The sequence below is a fragment of the Molothrus aeneus genome, chromosome 2 (genome assembly GCF_037042795.1).
Source record: "Molothrus aeneus isolate 106 chromosome 2, BPBGC_Maene_1.0, whole genome shotgun sequence".
Classification (NCBI taxonomy): Eukaryota; Metazoa; Chordata; class Aves; order Passeriformes; family Icteridae; genus Molothrus; species Molothrus aeneus.
The window spans coordinates 93,282,418-93,309,258 of NC_089647.1; the positions used below are offsets into that span (position 1 = coordinate 93,282,418).

The 26,841-nt window shown below is 35.7% G+C and overlaps 1 protein-coding gene across 1 annotated transcript in view; it reads right to left on the reverse strand.

Annotated features, from left to right (window-relative positions):
* Nucleotides 1-26,841, reverse strand: part of MYO16 (myosin XVI) — a 358,751-nt gene that overhangs the window by 114,011 nt on the left and 217,899 nt on the right. The window contains exons 17-20 of the mRNA XM_066545334.1: nucleotides 9,789-9,900; nucleotides 5,763-5,880; nucleotides 4,922-4,993; nucleotides 4,160-4,301 (exon numbers count right to left, since the gene is read on the reverse strand). Coding sequence (XP_066401431.1) covers nucleotides 4,160-4,301; nucleotides 4,922-4,993; nucleotides 5,763-5,880; nucleotides 9,789-9,900 — 444 coding nt within the window. The remainder of the gene's footprint in view (nucleotides 1-4,159; nucleotides 4,302-4,921; nucleotides 4,994-5,762; nucleotides 5,881-9,788; nucleotides 9,901-26,841) is intronic.

Below are 26,841 nucleotides of genomic sequence, written 5' to 3' on the forward strand. Positions count from 1 at the left end.
CCCTCCCTTTAGATTTTATAAACTGAGATTAGGTTCCCCTCTCAATTGTCTCTTCCCAAGACTAAACAGGCCCAACTCTCTCAGACCTTTCTCATAAGAGAGATGCTCCAGTCTCTGAATCATCTCTGTAGCCCTCCACTGGACCTGTTCCCGGAGCTCCATGTCTCTTTTCTCTTGAGGAGCCCAGAGTTGGGCACAGCAGTCCTGATGTGGCCTCACCAGGGCTGAGCAGAGGGGCAGAATCACCTCCCTTGATCTGCTGGTACTGCTCTTCCAGATGCACCCCAGGACACCATGAGCCCACCTGGCCACAAGGACACTGCTGGCTCACTGCTGGCTTGTTGTCCACCAGGCCATCCAGGTCCTGCTCCCCAGAGCTGCTTTCCAGCAGGTCAGTCCCCATCCTGTCCTGGCACAGAAGGTTGCTCTTCCCCAGATGCAGGACCCTGCCTTTGCTGAATTCCAGGCAGCTCTTCCCTGCCTATCTCTCCACCCTGCTGAGGTCCTTCTGAAGGGCTGCACAGCACTCTGGGTTATTGGCCACTCCTCCCAGCTGTGTGTCCTCAGTGAACCTCCTGAGGAGACATCTATCCCATCATCCAGGTCAGGTATGAATGAGTTAAACAATACTGGGCCCAGTAATGGACCCTGAGGGTGACTGCAAGTGGGAGGTCTCCAGCTAGACTCAGGCCCTCTGGGACCTGCTGTTCAGCCAGACTTTATCTACAAAATATTTATCAGCTTTTTATCAGTTTTATCTACAAATAGAGAAAATCTTTTCTAACTAGCTGATAAAAAAAACACGTCTTAAACTTACTAGCAGGCAAGGAACACAGTATCTAGATTTTCTCAGGGATATATATAACTAATTAGCTTGTTTTCCATGAGAAATGAAACAACAATATTTCACAAGAATTCACATGCATTCTTAAATCTCCATAAAGAAAAAGCCGTCTTGCAGAATGAGTCAGGAATTGTTAAAACATTACCTTGAATCATTTCATTACTCATTTGGATCATCAGATCCAACTTTGCCAATGTGCAATCAATTACATTGAAATGCCACATTAAGGCAACCATGAATCTACAAAACTGAAAATCAGCATGGTTATCTGACTAAACTTTGAAGAGTTAGGAGTCTTAGTAAGAAATTCACCGAGACTATCTTGATAATAATAACATCAGTAGAATGGGAAATCATTATATAGATGAGTGAAGATAAATATCAATAATTAAAAAATTAATTATAAGCACCTGTGAGAAATGTTATTAGCTTTCTTCTAATCCCACTCTAGGGGCCAATTATGGCAAAATAATTTCCCCACAATAGATTTTTTAAAAATATTATCAGAATGAATAAAGTAAACAAATTTCAGATCTTGCAACCAGTCTAAACTAGCATGTAGGATTATAATTTAGTTAAAACTGGACAAAATTATAAGTTTTTTATAAGTTTTTTATAAGTTTCTAAAGGTGCATTATCTTACTTAACACCAACATTAAAGTTCTTGTTTTATACCTATTGAATAGTATTTCAAAGTAATTAATTTGCTGGATTCTGGCAACACTTTTCATTTGCTGTACTTCATACCTTTAGAGCTTGGTCTTTGAAGTTTTTCACAGAATCATCTCCCCTTTGCTTAGATCTAATGATAATAATTCCTTTTATTTTGCCTAAAACCTGTAACAAGCTTTTTCTTAGTAAATGTAAATCAATATTAAAGACCAAAATAAAGTATTTCAACCATAAAAGTTAAACATGGATAACCATCTTCCTCAAAAATGCCAATAAAAATGCTTCTTTTAGAGTTACTAAGCCAAGAAATCTAATTTTATTGCTTCATGAATTCTCACTGGTGTGATGCAAGTACAGCTAAGCTGCCTCACAACAGAACAGGAGAACTGAGTTAGAAACCTTATTCCAGGTTTCTGATGAAGGCTTCATCCCATCTGATCAGTAGTAGTTCTGTCAGTTTCCAGCTGGGGAATAAAGTGTGGCCCAGAATGTATCAGACTTATGTAGTCACATAAGTAAAGGTTTTTGGTGGATCTTTCAGCAGAGGTTCATTAAAACTGCACCAAACTGGAGATATAATGCTGCTAACTGATAGCTGCTCAGATGTATTTGAAGTAAATCTGACCCAATAATCACAAATTCATTGCAGTAATCCAACTTGCATCTAGAACTATTCTATGCCTTGATTTACTCCTCCAGTTTAAACAATATGATTAGGCTGGACTAAAAAAAAAAGGAAAAAAAAGTGCATGTGGGCTACTTCAACTGAGGTTGAAATATCAGTGGTGAATGATGATCAACCTTATTTCCACTTAAAATAAGCTACTTAGCTTCAATTTTGGAGAGGGAATGAAGCTGGTTTTGGCCTGATAAAACTTAGCATATCTTGTCAGTACTGCCAATTAATCCTGAGCTGGTTAGCTTTCTATAACCAGCCTAATTGAAGAACTGTCCCTTTTCAAGCATAGGTCTAATGTGTGGCCAGAGGAGACCTTTGCAAATTCCTCATTTCTGATATATGAAACAGCTGTCCTGTTTTAGCTGGGACTTACAACCTCACACAGTCTTCAAGTTACCTTATAGGTAGAAATAGTTTCACTGAGAAATATTTTCACAAGGTAGAGGTCACCTCTTCTACCTAGGGATTACACTAAAAGGAGACTACAAGGTAGACAATGTACAAACAACTTTGACTTTCATTATCTGAAGATCCTATGATATCTAAAAATATAGGTTTATATTAACAACAGAAGTACACAACACCCTATTCTGAAAGAATGTATAATATCAAATTGTAAAATTACACACTGAAAAATAATTTCAAATAATTTTAATATTTTTAATATATCAATTCTAAATTTCTTTCTCAACAATCACTACAAAAAAGCTCACTGTAATTAGAAATGCCTTAGCTGGATTCTTGTCTGTCACAGACATGCACTGAGCTAAGCCTCTGTTCCATAAATCCCAGGAATGAATGAGGAAGAATTGTGGCCTCATGTTACTGCCCTTCCTTGTTATATAGAGAGTATTTCAAATTTGGCCATGGACTGGAAAATTGCCCTAGCTTAGTGTCACAAACAGACAAGAAAAATCATTCCATGTTACTTCTGTTTGTTGTCAGCAGGAAGTGAGATACTTCTGGTGGTGTATATATAATGACAGATAAATTTTAGGTGCAGAAAGATGAGTTACTGAGGCATGGTACCTTTTTCTCTTAGCTACACCCATAGAAGAGAAGAGATTTGTCACTAATTGGTCTATGAATAGGAATAAAAATAAGATTGTGAAGTCATCAAACTCTAAAAGAGGGTACCTTGTCCTGTGCAGCCATAGAGATATGATATAAAGAACACATATTTATGAAAGTTCCACATCTGCCATTAATGGAATACCATTTACCAGTGATTCCAAGCCACTTGTATTTTATGCTCATGAGAAAACTCAGCTGAGCGTTTGAGCTGTTGAACTTTGATTAAGTCACATGCATATGATCATCTAAGTAGGTCTACTGTCTTAGTTAGTTGCTTTGATTCCACTGAGATTTCGGGTTTTTTGTTCCTTTAATTTGTTTCTTGACTGCTCCACTGATGCACATTAATTAGCATTCATTTTTCCAAGAAGCCATGCTGGATAGCAACAGCATCAAATTTAGAAGATGCCAACATAGAGAACATTCTTAGAACATTTAAATCAGTTAAGTTTAAACTTTCATTTGCAGACCTTTGAATAAAACTCTGGTTTTAATACCCTGTGCTAAGGTCACTGTTTTGGGAAGAAAGAACAAGTATGTTCTGCATTAAAAAAGCACCAAGCAACATTTTCCATGTTGAAAGACTTAGCTCATTCTGTATTGCCAAGTCCTAAAAGGCTATTAATTGCAACCACCAATCTAGATTACCACATGAAGTACCGCGGCCCCCTATATAAGCAAACAAATAAACATATATGTTACAGTAGAAACAGCTAGAAGGAATAGCCAATGCTTTAAAGATCCAAGCATCACTGTCATGCTATTATAAAATTCTTTAAAACTTTATCAGAGTCCATTTAATTCCACCATTTAAAGGAATCATGTTTCTTTTAGGGTTCTGAATTTGAACAGATAATGGAACACCTAATAGTTTCCATTGGCACTCCTACCTGCCACTCTCATCTTGATTTTGAAGGTAGCAGTTGATTGTGTTGACTAAAAAGCTAAACAAACGACCATATAGAGATTTTGCCAAGAGATCCCGGTAAAAATCTGCAATCTCTATAGTGTGCCTCCGAACAATCGTGTCTCCTAAGAGAAAGAGCAGAAAATGGAGATGAAAGTGTGCTGTAAACTTTGCCTTAAGTAATTTTAGTTACAGTAAATTTAGATACAGTTGCTTCTCCTTTGCCAAACATTTACATGGTGCTAGCTTTTTCTTCTGAAGCCTCCAGTGCAAGATGAGAAGACTGTCAACACTCAAAAGATTTTAAGTTTGGAAATACATGCCTTTATACTTTGTTCAAAAGAAATGTGTATGAGTACTACACAGAACTAATATTTTACTGAAAATATTTTTTTCAGTTTTTTTTCCCTAAGACACTCCTGTTGATTACAGTTCTTACTAATATTTTCTATTAATATCTAATCTGCTATCTTGACACATTTTTGTAACATTAATCAAGTTAGGAGCCCATCAGCATCACAGTGTGAAACTGCTTTGTTCCATATTACAAAGGCATTTCTAATTTAGTGGCCCAGTCTGATTTACTGCATGGCAGATAAGCCTACATATTCCTCAGAGGGAATATTTACAGGACCATACAAGAAATAAGAAACAAAAAAATTGACAGCTTTTAAATTTTTTAAATCAGGAGGCTCAAAATGCCACCAGGTCTGATCTATGAGAATGTAAGCTTGGAGAAGATTACCTTTAAAATACTGAACATCAGTTGTTAAGGCTGAAGCAAGCTCATCTGGTGAGACCTGCAGCATCCCTGCCACTGAAAGGAAAAGAAAATGTAAAGAAAGACTGATTTAGTTGATACTGCATTTTTCATTTTTTACAACAGATTTGCTTCTGCAGATTTCTTTTTGAATAGTGAAAGAATTCAAACATTAAAGAAAAGGGTGCTGTCACAGGAGTAATCAAAATTAACAAAAACATAAAATAGGATTACTATAATCAGTACTTTGTGTATTAATGTATCTGTATATGACATTACAGCTTTCTTTCCCCTTCAAAGACAATTTAGGGCTTTCCCCAGGGTTTGGCAGACTTTCTGTGGTATTAGAGTGAAGGTATACTGCTCATTGACATTCTGTATCCATAAGCCACTTGGAGGAGATTTGTTACTGACCAAGAAGGCAAGCTTCAAAGCACAGAAACATGAGTCCCTTTTCAGACATAGATTTTGAATGTAAGGAATTCAGTTCAAGGCAAATTGTTCAGCTGTTGACAAGCAGTGCAAAAGCATTTCAAAACAAGACTGAACAAAGTGCACTGTACAATTTCTTTTGGCAAATGATAGCATTAAATATGACATTTAATTAGCTAATTTGCAATACTGGCATTTTATTTCATCCCATAAAAAACTGTAATTTATGAAACACCCAAGTCAATTGGATACTGTCTTCCCACAGTAACTTATGAATTTTCAGAAGTCATTTCTTTTTGTGTCCCTGGAATTGTGTTTCCATCTGTCGGTGGAACAGCGCAACTTCCCTGCAGTGGGACCAGCAGGCAACGCTCCGAGGTCGCGTCCCACTGACCTTGCTCCAGGAGCTGCAGGTCTGACACGAACGCTGTCTCAGCATCTGTCAGGGCTGTGAAGCGAATGTCTCCAAGATGCAGAATTGCTGAGAGAATCACAAACAGGTTCTCCACCTCCTGCATATTTTTTTCAGAATTAAAGATAAAGAAAAGATCTGTTGGACACACCAGTGAAAGGCAATGTTTATAAAAATATAAATTCTGTTAGTTTGGATCATCAGCATTTGATAAGTTGAAAAGCATTCACATTTGAATTATTAACAGGAAATTTGAAATCAAACTGGAACCTAGCTAGGACATGAACCAACAAAATTACTTTTTATTTCCTTGTTTTAATGTCACATTAACCACTGGTTTAAGAAAGTTTTTCCCAATGTGATAAAAATACTGAAATATCTTTAATGGATGCACCGTTTCTGCAAGAAATAAAACATATGTTGTCCATAGAGAATTTCTATTGAGACAATTTCTGTATCTGGGAATAGCAAGGTTTTTTTTGCCTCAGCCAACTGAATTCACAAAGTGTCCAGCTCTATAGGTTCCTGGTATTAAAAGCTGTAATTAAGGTCCAAAAGAAACAAAAGCAACTTTCCTTACCCTCACACTTTCCCTCTGAGATTGTACACTCTTCTGTGATGTCTCAGATTGTGAAGCAGCTATCTTTAGGGGCAGATTTTTTCTGACCTGATTTTTATCATAGCAAGAAGAAAACTAACTGTCTTCAGTTGTTTTGGTTGGTTAATTATATTTAAAATATTTTTAAATTCAAGGAAAAATATGATCTGTGGAATATAAACCTTAAATTCTAAAATAGGGAAAGCATTGTTGTTTTGGGAGTTTTTCTTTAAGGTCAGTTATATAACAATGGCACTTCTTAGAATGGTAAAACAAGAAACCTGATATCCACTATAACATTACATGGCATTATGCACAGCAAAATTAATTGATAATTCTTGAAATATTTTTTTAAAATAATATTTAGAGCCTGATTCTGCTGAAACTGCAGAATTGACAGTGAGAAATATCACTTATCAGAATTTGCAGACTAAGATTATATATGTACTACTGATGAAATACTTAGCTAGTACATATTTTTTTTCAAGTTTTCTTCTTCATTTCTTCATGTTATTTCTCTGATAAATATGCCAGTCATCAAAGGACATTAGAAAAGCTTATAGTCTTTCTGGGATAGACTATAGCATCTCCAGTGCTGTTTACGCAAGTTTGCTTTTTAAACTACACTTTAAAACAAGAATGTCAATCTCTTACTGTATGAGAGAGGTGTCAATAGTGCAACAGTGTATTTCAGTATTACATGGTACCAAAGCTGAAGATTCAAAAAATCCAATATATACAGAGAAAGTCTGAACAAGATAACTCTTAAAATAGAAGAAGTTATGCTAATATAGCATTCAAACTAGGGTGCTATACTCTGCTCTTGGGATGGTGTCTCAGGCAAGATGAAGTGGCACACTGGCAGTGCAGACTCCTTGCTTGTAGGTTAACTTGTTCAGAACTGGTTTGGGGATTCCTGTGCAGCGCTGAATGACAGTGGGCTAGGATAGCTTTTGATTGTGGTAATTTTGGTAAGGTCTCAGGTATATTTTACATTCCAGATTCTCAAACACTTTATCATTGTGCAGGATGCATGTTTCCCCACCATTAAAACAGTGGTTGGTTTTCATAAACACTAATGTTCTTTGGATGATAGATTAATGACTGCTAAGGAATTTTTATGTAGTTCTTCAAAAAGATTATCTACTCTAGCATTAAATGTAGCTAGGTAGTCAAAGAATGATACATACAGACCTCTTCCTGTACCTCAGAAGTAATGGGTAGAAATTTTAGGAATGTGTTTTATCTACATATTGCCCTCTAACATTCAACACAGGAGATCAGCCTGCAGTACTTGAGAGTTTCACAGATGTCTTGTCCCCTAAATATTATTCTAATGCTGCCTGAATACAGACCAGCTTTCAAGATGTTGATACTTTTCTGAGAGGTGACTTATTTTCAAGAATTCTGAGTCAAATGAAGTAGTGGACTCAAAAGAATACTGTACATGAAGCATTCTCAGACAGCTACTACAGGCTTATAAATCATGATTCATTTAGCATTCATTTATTTACTTATGGGCTGAACCTTATCAATTTCTGGATTTCTGGGCCTCTTGCTGGGCCCCTCCCTGGGGGTTCCCCTGTCAAGGGAAACCCTCCTGGAGCAGTTTGGTGTCAGGAAAAGGAGAAACACAGCACTCTTCTGGTCTTCAGCTTCTTACTTATTGTTATCTAAAGTTTTGCATGCCATCTATACCAGACTCTGTGCGCTGGAAGAGCACCACAAAAATGGCTAGTAATAGCTCATTACAAGGTCTTTTAAGACTAAACTATCCAGTTAAGAGCTGACACCTAGGTTATTTTCCCTTTTAACCCAATAACTGATCCCTTGAAGCCCACAGCGTGGACTTTTCTGTCCAATTACAGAACATCACCCAAACCATGAAGAAGGAAGAAGAAGCAAGAAGAAGGAGCTCAGGACAATACCCTATGTCCTCCATCTTGTTCCCATCTGCAACACACTAAAAATCCCAAAACCTAAATTTCTCACCCAAGTGACATACTACACTACTCTCTATAATCTCTTTCACTATTTTGTGGACTCTAGTCTATCTTGAAGCTTTCTCCATGAATGAGGGTCAAAGTCAGTGTTTCTCTGGGGGTCAGAACCTCTCAGAGCAGACAGAGAAATATTCCCTGTGCTCTAGGTTCCCACAGAACCCCTTCCTCAACAGAACAGAAACATTCATGAAAGAGTAAGAGAGATCCACCAAACTGTGAACACTGGGCTTAATCCAGAAGCGTCTGTACCTTTTGTTATTGAAATCTACTAGTACAGACCCACTAAAAGTAAGGAATAATATTGTCAAATATAGCCATGTGTGTTCAGTTTTGTACATGGCCTCATGAACATTCATGAAAATAAACCCTACTCTTCCTTACATTGAAAGGTGACACTTTTTACTGCCTTAACTAGGGAATGCCAAACAGCTCCCTGGTGTACCAATACCACCAAAGAAGTCTAAACTTTACACCTAAATAACAGCTTCAGCAGATTCACAAAATTTTTGTTGATAGCCCTTGATCCTTTTTTATTACAACTGCTGCCCATCTGTCATTCTGATGATGTTTTAACTTAGAGTTACATTTTTTGTCCCCTTCTTTCTAATGATATTGTACAGGAGTAAGTTCTTACCTCCTTCTAAAACTACTGTTGCTTATGTATTTCTGTTGCAGAAGTGCTCCAGCTACAGTGTGCTAGGTAGCATACAAATTTGGAAGAAAGATGAGGAGTTTGTTAAGCCCTGCAGTATCCTGAAGGGATGCACAGTGTACATGAATTCTTATATTCATCCTTCTATTTCTTCTGATTTCCGTCACACCTCTGTCCTCTAGAACCTCTTCTTGATTAATTTTCCAAATTATTTTCATTAATTTCATAGAATTAAAGACAAACATCAGGCCTATCTTCTTGTTGCTTTTGGAGAATTAAGTCAGCTCTTTCAAGTTACCTGGCTCTAATTTTCTTTCCTAAATAGGTATTTACTTCTTTTCAGGTGCTGTTACACATGTGTGTTTCATGAAATTAAAAAGGATGGGAGATAATAAAGAAGAGGGGAAAAAATTCCGTGGCTTTTATGAGGTGTCATATAGGATTTGATTGCTTCTTTTTATCTAGGTAATTTAATTGTTCAGAGTATTATACCTTAAAGCTGTTTTGTCAATCTTTAAAAATGAAAAAGATTTACATTGTTGGTTCTGTGTCTAATTAAAAGTGATTACAGTAATTTCCCTGGAGTGAACTAGTGCTGTATTTGTTTCAATGTCTTAACTAACGGGGGGGAAATAAAAAAGGACAGAAAGGTGCTTCTTTTAGCCACAAAAGGTTATCTCTGAGAGTTACTTATGGCCTGCTTTTAACTAATATGATTATTTTAGCCAAAAATAACATAAGGTCATGTAACTTACCAGGCTATTGAATCCCAGAGCACCTAGAGCTTGTTTTAGTATGGTTAATTTCTCCCTGTTTTGAGGGTTGGCTGCCAACATCATCTCTTCTGACACAGTCTGGCTTAGATACCTACACAGAGGAAAAACAGCATATCTGGTATTTACAAGGCGGTGCATGATCAAACTTTTGAAGTTAAAGTCCAGCTTTACATTTCTAACCAGAGGTTTATTGCAGATTTTTCTCAGCCTTTGGAGGGAGCAGTACCAGTGACAGAATGTTCCGTATTTCTTAAATGTTTGCTTAAGACTCCCCTCAGTCCCAGCTTTAGCCCTACATGGCAGCTGAAATTTCAAACTGGGTTTATACCACTTCCAGTTTTGCCATTCTTGCACTACCAGAGATCCCCCTTCAGAAGGCAGATTTGAGGAGAACCTCTGATAGCTCTGACTGCTCTAAGTTCCCCTCTTGCTGACAAGGGAATAGATCTAGCCCTTAACTGCCACAATGATCAATCCCTCCCCCAGCAGCTGAATGGGTGATAGGTGTACTCAATCTCTCTCAAAATGAAGCAGTAACCAAGTACACAGAGTAGTAAGTGTACAGCCCTTAAGCTGTACTGATTTGCACACTGTAAAGCAAAAGGAAATTTTATGTACCTTTCCAAAAACAATGATTAGCAGAGAAAGAGACACTAGTGCAGCAGCTAACTCAGAAAAGGAGAAAATGTAAACAACATAAAGAATAATAATACAAAACAGACTAATCACAAACTGTAGCAAAACAGATTATTGAAAAGTGCAGAAATCTAGCCTTTACAACCATTTATTTTGACCCTCTTGAAGTAAGTCCATATTTTTAAAAGTATTCAGGTATCTTCATAGAGCTGAAATCACTAAGAATGAGGTGTCTGAATATCTTACAGGATTCTTACAGAATTACATAATGCTGAGAATGTAAGATATTTTCTTTTATTGTTTGCATTAAATTATCATAATCATTAAAATACACATTCATCACACAATCTGCACTCTTCACAAATGTCACTTAAATAAACAAAAGAACTCTCCACACCTTTGTACAAATAACATCATCACTACACCAACAAATGTAGACAATTTACACACATTTCAGCCCTCACCCTTCACCACAATTACAACAAAATTTCCCCACAATTATTCTGCTCTCTACTGATGTTCAGTCTATGATCTGTCACTTAAATATGGGAAACAATACTGGTTTAATTTTTGACAATTCTTGTTTACATCATGTTCTCATACTACTATAGAGGAGGTATAGTTTCAAAATAAACTCCTATTACCACAGAAGGTCTGGCAACACTCTTTTAGGGGTGGTAGTTCTTATAAGGATGCCCTTTTACATAAATGTGTGTAGGAAGAATTATTTAGTATTTGCACTTCTCTAACAGATGATGTTTAAATAGTACCCACAATGAAACATAAAGTGCATTTTAGCGAATCCATATCAGATTTACCAGTGTAGATTCCCCTTGCAGTGATAATGGCATAATTTACCCCAGTAGGTAGGCAGAAGAAGAATGATGGGGTTAAAAATGTGTGCCTGGGAGCATAAGTACCTTTTGCACCCCTAGGAGGACTAACTCAGCCGTTGTCTCAAGTATGAACAAGCCTCTCAACTCAGTGGATAAAGCTGGTGGTTCACAAACCATTGAGAACGTGTGAGCATCCCTGCCAGAGCTCAGCACTGGCTCCTCAAGGTTACTAAAACATTAATTTTGTCAGACTGAGATAGATACAAATGATAGCACAGCTGTCAAACCAGCTACAGATGATACAAAAGTATAGCCAGCTTTATGTTTTGTGGGTTTTTTTTTTTTTCCCTGGGGTTTTTACATTGCCTGTAGGTTCAAAGGGAGCCTAGAATACATCTAATACTGAATCTGGCACAGAACCTTCTGGTGTAAAGGTTAATCCATCAGAAAAATTTCCACTCTTCTGACCTGCTGCATGAGCTTATGCCAGTAACATGTTATGCATCATGAGTTGGTGGCACTTTTGCTCCATAATTAGGAGATTTACAGCAGCAGCCACTCTGCTGTCAAAATATTCTATTGTCGAATGTTGTAGGAGTTGGAAGCATATGGCCATTTCTGCAAAAAAAGCCTCCTCCTCAATGGTTTTGTCCCTAAATAACTCTTTGTCTCTCCCTGTACTGAGCAGGGAGTAGTCTTTCCTGTTCTGTGAAGAGAATACTCCTCACTTCTGCTTTTAAGCCACCGCATTTAACCAGTACTTTTTTAGCACAGCTGAAGTGCTAGTGGGTCCTGCTGTAGCAGAAAGCTGTGTGAGTACTAGCAGCCCCTCTGAAAGCAAGCTGCAGCACAGCAAAGTGGTGCAGAGTCCTGAGAGGGAAGGGCTGAGCTGAAAGCACACGTGCCAGTTCTTGCCTTCAGCACAGCGCCTGCTGATTCAGCAGGGGGCAAACTGGGTACCTGCCAAACCAGGTCCCATGGCTCTACAAACCATCCACAAACTGCAGCATCTGCTGGGACCTGCCTGTTGGAAGAGAATCTGGCCTTCCCAGCTATACACATCCTGAAGATTTAATCAGCAGATGTGCTGATGCTCTTGGAAAGGGATGCAGTTGGACATTTTCTAAGGTGCACTTCAATTTAGTTTCCCCAGTCTAAAAGCAATTAAATTATTTTATAACATTTCATAAGGCCCACTCACTTTACCACACAATTTAAGGACTAATGAAATATGAAACATTGCTTTGAAGAGTTGCACATTTGACTGTTATACATTTATAATATAGAGTATACTCACATTAAGGACAGATTAGTTGTACAGAGCACTTAGAACAGCATATGGGTATCATACAGCCCTCACAAAATGTAAGAAATATACAGTGTAACATAATATATTGTAGCCATACAAGGAAACATATTTTCCTAATTATTAAGTACGGTCTGCCTCAAAAACATAGTAACATTTGGATAGAATCTTACTTTTCTTTTAAAACAGCTCCCTGGCAGATCATTCTTTCCACCTTAAAGATGTTGAGGACTAAAAGGGTTTGGGACATGATTTGTATCAATATTACTACTGTAACTTATTTATGTTGAAGAACGGAAGTCCAGAACAAGTCTTAAATTGTCCCTTCTTCTATGAAATTAAAGAAAGGGGAAAGAGATGTGTCACAGTGCAAAAGTCCTAATAATAATAAACATTCTTTTGTTGAAGACACATCATTTTCCCATGAAATGTAAACTTTTTTGTAGGATATGTATTTTTCCTCATATTTATAGTACATTTTTGTCTTTTGACATTCAAGTGGCCTGGGCAGAACAGCATTGCTGGTGATGAAGAGGAACTAAACTGCTTAAAATTTATATTTTGAACATACCGTGGAGATTTTATTTACTATTTTTACTTAGATTTTTGTCATTGTGAACTATACCCATGAAAACCCACGATATTATTTGAGTGTGTGCAATGTTCCTATAAGTTTCCAACAAAATAGTCTGTGTTCAAATGTAAACCAGATCTGGTGATTCCTGAGTTCTTTGTTGCTGATGATTTCATTAAAACAGGTAATACTTCTATACAATCCAGAGCTGATGTTCCCTAATATCTGATGCACACAGGCTGTGCACCAGTTTCAGGTTTACTTAGTTCAGTTTTACTAGCCTTACTGGCAAATCTCTGTGTGCAAATTCATTCTGCAAATGCACAGGCAAATTAGCTTACTGTAGCTTTAGAAAAAGATTCTCAGATTTTGGATGAAGTTGAACCTCTTAACTGAAGATAGCTACTCAGACAAATGATATTTATATTTCTTGCAAAAGTCAAAAACCAAAGAGTTTATGCAGTTCCAGTAATTAATCTCTTTCTGCTGACTGTTTAACTATTTGTTTAAATGATACCCCATGCTGACATTGGCATCAGACTAGTACTTTTACCAGACAGTTTATCAGCACACAAAAAAATTTTAAAGACATGGTCAGTGATTTTCATTTAAAAGAGAAGAAACTCACTGATTCACAGAACTTTTCCTAAAGAAGATTAACTAATTGAATTGCAATATAGTCACTTTCAGAAAAGCACAATGCTATATTAGATAGACAATTTCTTGAGAAATATAAGGGACTATATAGTTTTCTTTCTGATTTTTTGTCTAACAGTTCTAATCTGCAGCACTAGCAATCTCATCTATTCTAGTCTCTAAAAGAAAAAAAAAAGTGCTATTTAGAAGAAAAAGTCAATGGTGGTAATTTTTTAGTATATTGTTTATCATAATATACAATTTTTGAACCATCATTAGAATGACACCATAGATCACATTTTTGGGTAGGGGTGTGACTAGTACAACCAAGAGTATAAAAAAAGTACTTCGTGTGACATTCAATTCTTAAACATTATCGACCCATACAATTCCATAGTTACCTTACCTGTTTACCCTATCATTCTCATTATAATGGTTACACATCATCACAATTATTCAACTCACATATTTGGTACACAGATCTCAAATATGAAGAAGAAATATGTCAGCATAACTGAACAACACTGAACTTTTGTGACATAAGCATATTTCAAAATTTCCTACATAATCCCACCAGTTAAAAACTTCGTTCAAGTAATTAATCCTCTGCTTAGTTGATTGAGAAAATAATGAGACTAAAGCTACAACTAGCTAAGACAAGCAAAGATTAAAAAGAAAAGTTTTGACTATCAGTTTGCCACTGACAGAAACGCAGCAAAATAATACCTGATTTGCATTAATTTGTTTTCTTTTGAATGGTAACCCAAGATCATTTAGTATCAAAGTGATCTGCCTCTTTCAACATAAACAATTCAAGTAATTTCTGTTTATTCTTAGAACTGTTACATCTATATAAAATCTGTGAAAAGATAAAAAATAAATCTGATAATAACCGTTGATATTTCACTAACAAAGTAAAACATTACCAAAACGCTATCCTAACCACTTTGCATTTGTAGAATGAGACACCTAAAATATTCACGTATTCTGTAAGAGCAGCCTTTTTATGCCATGCACAATATTACATGTTGCTCTGTAGGATACAGAAATAGCTACTTCATTGCAGTGGTCCCAGTCATATCTGACAGGGAAATTGCCTGAAAGAGATTCCTTGGTTGCAACCAGTTCCCAGAAATTCCCTTTTGTCTGGACTGTAAGAATTGGGTTTCAACTGAAGATGAACTTTAGATTTGCCAGATGGACACTGTTTTTCTGAGGGCTTTCCTGAAGTAAATACATCTTTTAGTGAATAATTAAAAGAACTCTTGGTAGGATTATATCATTAAGTGGCTATAAGCCACTGTAAAATTTTAGGATAAAGTCCTAAGATTTAAAAAAGGGGGTTGGAGGTTTTTTTTTTAAGCTAGCATCTAGCTGCTTCCTACTTGACTCCTTTGCTGATGGAGGATGAGTGCTGACACACCTCTATTTTGCTGTACAGCTTTCTGGGCTACACCAGGTTTGATATAAGGGAAACAGTAAAAAATCAGTACAAAACATCTGGAAACTTTATTACAGACAATAGTGAAGTAAATGCTGCTTGGGGTAATAAGGACTTCAGCAACTACAGTCAAGATCTTTAGTAAAAAAATCCCTCAGGTTACAGGCAAAAAGCTTCATTTTCTAATTGTTTATACTCAGAATAATCTGATTAGATTAGAAACAGAGGACATATCTTTAGTACCAAAAAACACCAGAAAAACAACCCAACCAAAACCTAACGACCAAAACCTCACAGAAAAGCAAGGGGCTGAATAAGGATATCCTGCTTTATTGGTCAGAAAAAGTGACAGAGATCAGATGAAAGCATATTTTTTCCAGGAATTAGGCAAAAGAGAAATGAGTATTAAAAAGATACAATTCAACAGCAAACAATTATAGAATTGTTTGAAGACAAAAGGATAACTGAAAGTACAAATTCAAGGCAGGTAAGGCTGATTAGGCAGTGGATCATCAGAACAGCATCTAGTATGAACTAAATGAGAGTCAAGTATGCCTTAATAATGCAAAAAGTTAATTGTCATATATAACAGCCTTACTTGTATAGGCCAACATAGGAGTCATAAAATACTTAGCATGGTTAAAGCTTGAACTGGACAACTCTGTGGGATTTGGGGCATCCCATTACAGAAAAATCAGGATCAGTTAAGAGAAAATCCAGGGGAAAGCAGCAGCAAAAATGTATCAGAAAATAGACTTAGGAGCAAAACAGTTCATTAAATATCACCTACAGAAGACTGAGAAAGATATTACAAAGACAAAAAATTCCCAGTCTGGAAGAATATACCTGGAAGCTTTCAAGATTCGACAAAGCTCTGAACAATCTGATCTGATCTGCCAGCTGGTCCTGCTTGGAGCAGCAGTACAGTAGATACTCCCTGAATTATTACCAAAATGAATTATTCTGGGATTCTATGAAAGAAATTAAATTTATTTCTCAGATAAGTTGGGATCTCTTGTTTTGTTTTGTTTGGTGTTGGGTTTTTTTTTAAATCTCATTTAATATCAGTAATTTTGGCCCCAGAATGGTGGCACATCAAGCAAAGATGGGTCTTTAATTGTTGCAGACGTTACATTGACCTTTAAGTAGTCCCTAAAATGCAAAAATTGATTACAGCTGTTAGAGTCATGAGATATCTGAGGACGAGTAAAATTTGATCAGAAATTTATGTTCTTCAATATCTGAAGGAATGACAGTGTTCTAAAATCAGACCAGTCTTAAACATCAGACTCCTATCAAAGGGCGAGTCAAAAAGGAAGATAATATTTCTGCTCTTCTTCTCAGGGCAGCAATCCCCTTCCCTTTTAACTACTAGTCTAGCTAGTAGTTAAAAAAGCACTGCATTATTATTTTATGAGGAGGAAAATTTTTCTGATCTTGAAAACAAAATATTTTGACACCAACTTCTAAATCATCTTTCTTTTTTAAAATTTTAGAAAACTCAAATTTTATAGAAATTTACATCAAATTTTAAGAAAAACTGATATGCCTAATTTATCATCAGGAAATTTCCAGACACTTTATTACCTTTTATGAGCTAGAAACAAACCCTCTTTTAAGATTTTTTTTAATACCTTCAAAATACCTGCATTTTATTTTTTTTTAAAGACTGGGGGCACAGGACCAAACTCTTGGAACTGATGAAAATATTCAATGAAAGCTGGATCAAAATAATTGTCAGGACACAGGCTATAACCACCACACCTCCAAGTAAATACAACTTAGTTTGATTTTGTATCTAGACAGTAAATGGTTTGTACCTTCCATGTGAAATTATTTATTAATAAGGCTACCGAGATGGCTGAATAAGAATCCTTTCTTGCACATAATCACTCAGGAAGGATAAGATCTTTTTTCTACTGGGCTCCTGGGTAAAGGTGTACAGTAAATTAGCTCAAACTTACTTTAGACTTTAGTTCTTATGGTTTTTCACTTATGAAGTGAAAAAAGATAGGGCTGGAAGTCACAACGGAAACTTTGCTTATTCCAAATACCATCCTGAGGCAGAAATGTACAAGTTTCAAGGTCTGGGAATGATAGAATCATGGTCCTGATAAGAACTGGGAACATGGATGTGAACCCAGAAGAAACTGCCCTGGCTCACAAATCAGTTGTATTTTCTTTCTTTTGTGCTGCTGAGGCAATAGATTTTCAAAGGACCACTCTGTTTGCACAGTAGATCCTGTCTTGATACAAAGGCTTGGACCTTTGTATACCAGATCTCTGGAGGCCTTTTTAAAACAAAGAGCAAAGCAAAATATTATTTTTCTCTGTTTATATTCCTTTAGTTGGTTAAAGAAAAAAATTGAAAGAAAATAAATGCATGAGAACAGCTGAATGTCACAATCTATTCTTTTTTGAGACACTTGGCCAACTGGTTCCTGTGAGGAATTAAAACTTCTATGGTGTGCTTTCTTCTGCTGATCCACTTGCCCACATGTCATTTCTCTGCTATTAGTAAGATACATCTATAACTAACCCAGAGAGAAAGAGAATAGTATCAACTCCTACTCTAGCACAATTGAACACAAAAGTATATTTTTTTTTTTTGCTATAAGGACAGTATATTTTTTTTGCTGATAGAGTTTAAAAATTTTGGGTAAATAATTTATATGGAAGGAGCCAAAGAATATATATTTAAGATATACTAATATACTAATTTAAGATATACTAATATACTATACTCATTCAATACAGAACTCTCCATCAATACTTAATTAGGCAGTGCAAGCCTCTGCAAATCATGTTGTGAATCAGAAATTCTGGATTTTGTCTATAAAGCCCTTATTTCTTTTACAAAAATGACATACAAATAAAAGCCTTAATATCCTTTCATCAATTAAAAATATTAAAAATATTTTCAAAATATATTAAATATAAAAAAAGAAAAAACTTAAAACTGAGATCCTGATACTTAATGTTCATTTATCCAAGCCAGAAGTTTTTTTCCCAACTTTTAGGACAAAAGCCCCATGTTTTAGTTGTGGGTTTTTTGTGTTGTTTCTTGTTTAATTTCAGGTTTTTTTGTTTGTTTAGGTTTTTTTGTTTTGTTTTGTTTTTTCATATATCATGTTGTAAGCCTATGGAAATCTGTCATGCAATAGTTCTCCAAAATCATTATGTGCTGTCCAGTTAAAGATATTTAGAAAAGATGATTGAAACCAGGCACTTTCAAAACGTCACCTTCATCCTGGATATGATTTCCTGCATATATCTCCCCTCACACAGAGGTGTCCAAATTTTTTCTCATCATGATGATAAGCAGGATATAGAACTGACTTGTCACTTGCTATGCATGAGCCTCTCCATCAGTCAGCTTTATAGGCAGCTGCTAGGAAATACTGTGCCCATAGCTCAGAGAAGAGCACATCAGTCAGATGGAATGGATTCAGGAATACCTACTGGAAACATTCATTTTCTTTGAATGCTGTAAAGGCTTTTCTTATGGCTTGACCTTAATTAAAATGTGTCATTAAAAAGCACACACAAGTGTGCTCTCAGTGCCAGCTTCTGTAAAATGCTGCACTGGTTGTTCCAAAACCAGACACAGACCATGCCCATCATGACATCATATATAGTGATTTTAGGCCACTGGAAAAACAAGAAGTTGGTTTCTCTTCTTGCCAGGTTTACAAGCACTGTGAAATAGAATAATGAATTATTTCACCACTCTGTATTGTCCCAATTCAGCAAAACACTTCTGCCTAGCTAACTTCAAACTCATGCTTGTCCCACTGATTTCAGTTGAGTCCTAGTGTCAAAATAAACATCAATAACTGGAGGTGAACACCCTCTGTTCAGCTCTGGTTCACTGAGAAAGAAGGTAAGGCAGACTGAGGTGTGTGACTCTGGAGGAAATAAGCAGTACTGGCAACCTAGACTTTAGGCTGTCCCAAGCATTGCTTACATAATTATTAGACCTTAATATTACATTATCTTACACTTATTTCTACTCTATGCAATGGAGATTCCAAAGATACACAACATTCCTGAACTGTAACTGTATGACCTAGGCATAGTGCAGAAAACACAGTATTTAGCTATTTAGCTCAGATGAACCTGCCCCAACACAACCATGGCACTGTTTGTTCAACACCATCTGGGGAGTCTCTGATACACTTCACAATGAGCCACACAGACTTATCTTTCAGCTCTACTTGTTATTACATAAAGTCTAAACCAGAACATTATTACAAAATCTTCATTAGTTGATGCTTTGTTGCTTGAAAATTCTCAGGAGAGCCAATGTCACAGGAGGATGGAGCAGTATTTCATAATCAGGTTCCAGCTCTAACACAATCGATATGCATGTTGTGGGTGTCATTTAATGTGACATTGTATTAAGCAGCATGGATTAACAAGCTAAATCCCTTCCTTCCCCTTATTAGTGCTGCCCAATGAACCATGCACTTGCACAATCATGTGAAAGGCGTATGGCTTTTTCCTCTGCAGTCCCCATTCCTCCTTCCCATCCAGTTCAGGGTAGTAGCCCTGAATAAGCACAATGGTCATCAGTAAAAAATCAACATTAGCAGATCAGTTAATTTTTCCTTTAACTTCACGTAGAAATCATAACATCTCAGATATGGGTTAGTTACAGGAAAAATATGAGCATTTAAAAACCAGTTTTCTTACTACTAGGTCAGTTTACTCCTCTCATGTTAAATATTTGTGAAGTATTTCTCTGAAATACTTTAAATTATTGTAAGAGTTTAGCTATTCCTGTGACTACTTACTAAATCCCAAGATGCAATTTAGGTGTAATTAAATTTTAGGATTGTTTGGCCTGACTGAAAATTAATGACTTCACAGTTCTACATATGTTTTAAAAAATGCTTTTAGAACTGCTGGGATGAAGGGTATTGAGTACATAAAAGCAAGCCATCACCTTTCAAAAATAAATTCCAATAATCTCTACCATACTTACAAACTCAGAGAGTAAGAAATTTCAGCAAACATTTCTATTTCTTTAAATATCTCATGTGAATATGGGAGGACAGTGTATTCTGCTTAGTGAGGAAAAGCTGCTTTGCACTTACCACTGTTTGATATGAGATAAAGACAAAGCAAAACAGTAGACATCAACGAAGTAAATGACATTTCCAGAACATGATAATGAATAGCTTCTGGCTTTTTTTCTCTCAGGGAAAAAGGGCATGTATTATTACTTTTTTTTTTTTTCCTTTGTCCCCAGTTTTTAAACGTATTCGAATCTGAACAAATTTTACATCCTTTGAACCTTGTTACCCTGTGTCACTGAGCTGGAGTTACTGCTTATCATTTAAGAGCACATATTTCTGCTCATAACTTGTGCAATAAAGTACCAAAAGCAGCTCTTAAAAAATGTGAATAGCTTTGTTAATGTCAAGAGGTAAGATATCAGCATAATATTAATCAACTAAACACTGTAGACAGATTTGATGACAGCCAGAACACAGCTTTTATTTTTAGTTTTCTAAACTAACAAAATGACAAGTTCTGTATGTGTTTTGTAAACTGGTTTTAGCACAGAAAGCTTATATTAGCCCATGCGTTATCCAGTAAGTAGTTTTGCCTTGATATTTTATAAAATTAAGTTTCAAATAATTCTTTAAGAAAGACTATGTGTACTATGAAGAACACAAGTTTTACAGACAGTGGATATACTGAAAAGGAAAGCAAAGAAATACATATTGGTCTTTAGCCTCAAAATGCTAAATTGCTGTATAGGCTTTTTTTTTCCCTTAATTATATTGATAATCCTGTGGAATAGGTTGAAATCAGAGACTCAAGCATTCTGTTCCTAAAACTACACAAAAACATAAATTTAGAATTATTCCATTAAAAAGAAAATGAATGTGCAACAGGAATGACTCAAAATAGAAATTTTCACACGTCTGATGGTAATACAAGAATTAATTCAGACAGGATACCTTGAACTGTTTGTCTGACTCATGATGCAGATATCTTACAGGACAAATAATGAAATCTGAACTACCACTCTAAAAGTACAATTTTGAAGCTTAATATACATGAAATAAGGAGCATAATGCTGATGGTGACGAAAAAGTAGCAAATAATAAGCATTGCTGAAGATGTAAAAACAGTAAGCCAGTCTGCATGCAAGTGCAAACTGGTCCAATCTACTTCCTGAAATGCTCCAAAAATTGTTTGAACTTTGCTCCTACAACTAAAAGCAATTTTGTATTTCTGTGTTCAGATTTTGGCATTGTTTTCCAGGCAGATGTCATGGAGTTTATGAGCCTCAAAGGCATTTCTGCACCAGCACATGCTACTTTGAAAATGCTGATTCATTAAATAAAGCTGGCTGTGTTAAGAGCCACGGTATCTGATCTAAACTATAAAAAGTATGTAGGAAACCTGCTTATAACTTTCACCAGGATCCAGTTAAAATACTGTTGATATGTTTCAAAATTGTTTCTTATAACATTGGTTGTAGCTTATTAATTAGTTTCAGATAAGCTGATTTACAATAGGAGTTCTTGTTCCTGTATATGCAGGTATGACCAAGTGTATTCAGGTGTGTATATTAAACAAATAATTCTGAACAGTAAAATCCACTTAAAGCACTTTTAATTTGGTCAAAAGTAAAAGGTAAGGTCCCCACAAGACAACAAGACACTCGGAAACGTTTGAAATACTGGGAAATATATATATATATATGTGTGTGTGTGTGTGTGTGTATATATATATATGTGTGTGTATATATATATATAATATATATATATATAATATATATATATATATATATATATATATATATATATAATTTACTTAAGAATGAAATGTCTTTTTAAATATGATTTGGTGCAGTAGCAAAATTTATTGTACCTTATTTTTTTCTAAAAAGCAAGAATATTCTTCTTGCAACTATAAAAGGAACAAATTCATGTTTATTTGCATATGTTATCTATTTAGAAATGAAAAATTCACAATCAACAGTTGCCACTCCTTTAGTGTAAGAAGAGTGTTCTGCTTTTCACACAGCCACCAAGCTACATGATGCTGGGCACAGGGCTCAGTAATGGAGAACTGCCATCTGCTCTCCCATGCTCAGCAAGAACAGCTTTGCCCCCCTGCCTCAGGGTCCATTTTTGTCCCAAATGTGTTTCAGGACAGACAAAAATGTGAACAGGATGGATGTATGTGCCTGTGTCTCTCATACCTTTTCAGGCCTCACAATAAAATCATGCTGAGTGAAAAGTCACAAATGAAATACTTCTGACAATAAATCCCCTTCAGTCTTCCTTTGCTTCTCACAAGGCACCAAGGACACAGAAGCTCAGCAAACCTGAAGCAAACCTCAGAGGTTGCACACCAAGATCTCAATTGGTGGTGTGCATCTAAGGCACATATGAAGATTTACAGTCCTTTCATGGTTTGTGTGTCAAAATAGGACAAAGAGACTCCCTACTAGGTCTTAGTGCTAAAATCCTCACTACACAGGGATTTCAAAGCTAGGTTTTATTCAAATACATTGCTTTCTAACAACAACAACAAAAAACCCCAAAACAAACAAACAAAAAAAGACCCCACAAATACAATTTTAAAAGGTAACAAAATAAACAGAGAAGAAAGATGATCACAGAATAAATTATGCTTTAAACAAGTCCTTTCCTTCCTAAAATATATGGGAAGCAGGAATGGGAATAGATTGGAGAGGATTGCAACTGCATGTTTAAACAGGCTCCAGAATAAACTACATCACTGAAGAATTTGAGATGTTCCCATTTGTTTCAGTTTTGTCTTAGAGGCCAACCTAATTCCAAAACATACCCTATGAAGTTCATCATAGGACATATTTTAATACATGCTGCTCCATTCCTCTTAATTGTTACCTGATTTAGGAGCCCTGTTTAAACAGGAGATTAGGTCTGAAATAATGGACCTGAAAATATACTGGGAAAGGAATGTCAGAGAGCATGATGAAAATGGGGAAGGACTGCAGCTACAAGGAAATACAGATGTGTCTCTGAGAGTGAAGCTGATTTCTCTAAAACCAAAGACATGAGTTATGAGTTATACAGAAGCAAACACGAAGAAATACTCAGAATACTAGGACAATCTCTAGCAGTGCCAGTGTTAACACAACTCTATTTGAGACAGAAAATTGATAAAAAATAAATTCAAATGAACAATTATTTAAATAGAAAAATACATAGAATCATAATCACTATTGAAAGGCGTGGGCTGGCAGGGACCTTAAAAATCATCTAGTTTTAACTCCCCTGCTATGGGCAGGGATGCCACCCACTAGATCAGAGTGGCAATATTTATAACAAAGAAGGGTCATACAGAATTTCTCTGGCTTTTATTCAATGCTGGAAAATTCTAATGACATAGGATAGTCTCCATTTGTTTTTCAACAAAATTACTCTATGAAATAACTTATTTTCCTATTTCAATTATTTACAGTGAAAGGCCACAGACTTATTTTTACCAGTGATTAGTTATCACTTTTCTTAGTCTTCATAATTCTCTTCTTGGTTGAAAACAAAATACAAAACCGGTGTCAGTGTACCAGCATCAAAATAAATACTGCAATTACTGTGTAGGTTTAATACTAAGCTGTAATGCCAGCCTGGCAAATTGATTTCTATCCATTCAATGATTTGATTTGGTTAAAATTCCACAAAGGTTAAAGTAGAAATTAGAAGGTGCCAGCAGTTGTCAGAAGCCATACATTACACTTCTCTACAATTATGATTACAAATACAGTTTGTTTGTCAAATGGTATTTCTACATTGTTTCAGTGCCTTTTTCTATCATTTCAGTCAGTAGAAAATTCATAGTAAGTTTTTTTACTTCAGAATGCTTTCTTGATTTGCATCTCTCTTTGTGCAAACTGCATCTGTTCTAATAATTTTTCTCACCCATATTAATACTGATCAAGAAATGTTTAAACTTACAATCAGAAAAACATAGGGCTTATTATCACAGACAGGCCACAGATCAGAGAATCATAGAATCATTAGGCTGGAAAAGGTCTTTAAGATCATAGAGTCCAAAATCCAGAAACTTGAAACACTCTGGAGCTATTCAGCTCTCCCCAGCATGTCTACTTGTCTGATCCAGAGCTCCATTTACTCAGGTCTAGTAAAAATACAGCTTTTGTTGGTTCAATAAGCGAATATATGTATGCATTTTATATATACACACACATACACACACACACACATATATATATATACACTCTGTGCCATGGCACTCTGTGCCATGTGATATGAGAAGTGTCATAGGCAAACTGGATTCAGACAAGACCTATTCACAGAATTAAAAAGTTCCAAAGATCTTCTGGGTAATGGGTGATTAATTGAAAGAAATTCACACACCATTCTGTCCCACATTACATTGCATAAAATAAATTCAGAAGCCAGACTGATAGAGTTGTCTTTCTTAGGAGGTGTATGAAACTAAGATCCTAACATCCTCTGGTCATTAGCACTCAACTAACCTATTCAGAAAATTTTAATTAGTTACTTATTTGCTTTAGAAAAAACTCAGTTTCAGTAACTAACTTCAGAAAATACTGTGGAAATCCAGTAAATGGAAAGTGTAAATGGCACTAATCTCACACAATTAGGTTTAACCTTGGAGCAGTCATAATTTTGAATTATGATTAATGAAAGAACTAGAGGCAGAAAACTATGCTACACTTTGAGTTGACCTTGCCTGAATTTCCTAGAGAGAGCTGGCTACCAGTGCAATGAAAAATACATGGCAGCACAGGGAGCTAAGTGAAGGCAGCAGGTTCAAACAACGGTGAAGGGTATCAGCTCCACCAGATCTAACACTGAGATGAGCTGGGTTCAGTGACTGGGGTTCTGTATGTCAATAGCAATTTCTGAAACACCCAGTCCTGACTGGAAGTTCATCTACAGTAATTGTATCAAAACGATTCTAAGAGTGACTTTTGAAACATAAATTGCAGAACTGTGTTATCACACTAGATTTATGTAATGTAATAGCTAAGTGGTTTCAGGAGCTGAATCCACTGAATCTCCCTCCACATATGAGATGATTAGCAACCTAGTAAAGTGCAGAGACATATTTTGTACTTAAAGTAAAAGCCAAATTAACTTTTCTACCATTTATGTGAGTAATCACATCTACTTTCAAGCCAGGGTTTCTTTGACAATTTCACCTCTCGGAGCTACATCCATTTTCTGTCTGACATGTAACACTGGTGGGCTGCTTAAACAGTCAGAACTTAATTTCTTCAACACGGGATCAAATTTAACCTGAAATATATATATATATATATATGCATGTATATGTATATATATATATATATATAAAATTTTCATAGCTCTCTGGAGATATCCCTTTTTTCTAACAAAAGGTTGAACTTGGCCCTGAAACTTTAAGTTGTAAGATACTCATCAATAGAATTCACAACAAATTGGAGAATAATCTGGTATATGTTATGTTTATTTTTGCACTTGCTTTCCCCATTTAAAGCAATTTATTCTAAACAATGTTTTATTGTATGTATAGTTTTCTGCTAAAATTAAGACAGATGTGTTCATTAGACTCTAAGATCCCACTGCTTTTAATTACCAAGTTTGTTTGTTTCTTTTGAATTAAACAGATTTCAGTTTTTTCTTGCCTCCTATTCTTCATCTTTCATGCCATGCCATGGATATGAAAGACAGAGTATTCTTCTATTTTCTGCACCTGTTTCTATATCATACCAAAGCAGACAAGAATGACAAAGCTCTCTAAATCAAATAAATACCAAATGGTATCAATGGTAGTCAAATGATGTAAATGCAAATTTGTGGAATAAAACTAAACATGCAAAAGTAAACTGACTAAAGCAATAAAAAGGCAAAATCCAGAGCACTTTTATATGGTCTGATGCAATTTTTTCTATTCCAAACTGACACCAAAGGAATGTAACTTACCAAATATTACCAGATATCTGAGTTCATTTAGGAAAACACAGAAATACAAAGAAGCATGCCTTGGCTTTACTCTACCACTATAAATGTAAAATTAATTCCTGAGAAAACATGATGTGTTCATTTACACATAGTTTTGCAAGTTCAGCTTGTTAGAATTATGACAGAGAGAAAAAAAGTTGTTGAAACAAGAAGTAATCAAAATGAATTTTGATTACTCTGCCTCTCAGAGTCTGCCAATGGGGGACTGAACAACCTCTGCCACTAGTCAATCAATATGTATGAAGAATAATACAATGAAGAGGAGATTGTTAACATCAAATGAAAGAAAATACCCAGAGGAATATGAGTTTCAGATTTGCACTCTTGAACAAAGCAGAATTTCTACAGCATTTATTCCAAAAGCCAGACAAATAACAACTACACTTGGGACCTCAGACAAAGACCCTGAGCCATCTCAGAGCAATTTTACTACCTTTACCTTGCCAAATAAAAATTCTCTTTGAATTTCAAGTAAGTTAATGATTGTTAAACATCACTGGAGGTGTAATTTTTTAAAGTATCCTTTGGGAATAAAGCAGTAATATTAAAAACTGCTAATGTTGAAACTGGAATAAATAAATTATTATTAAAATCCAA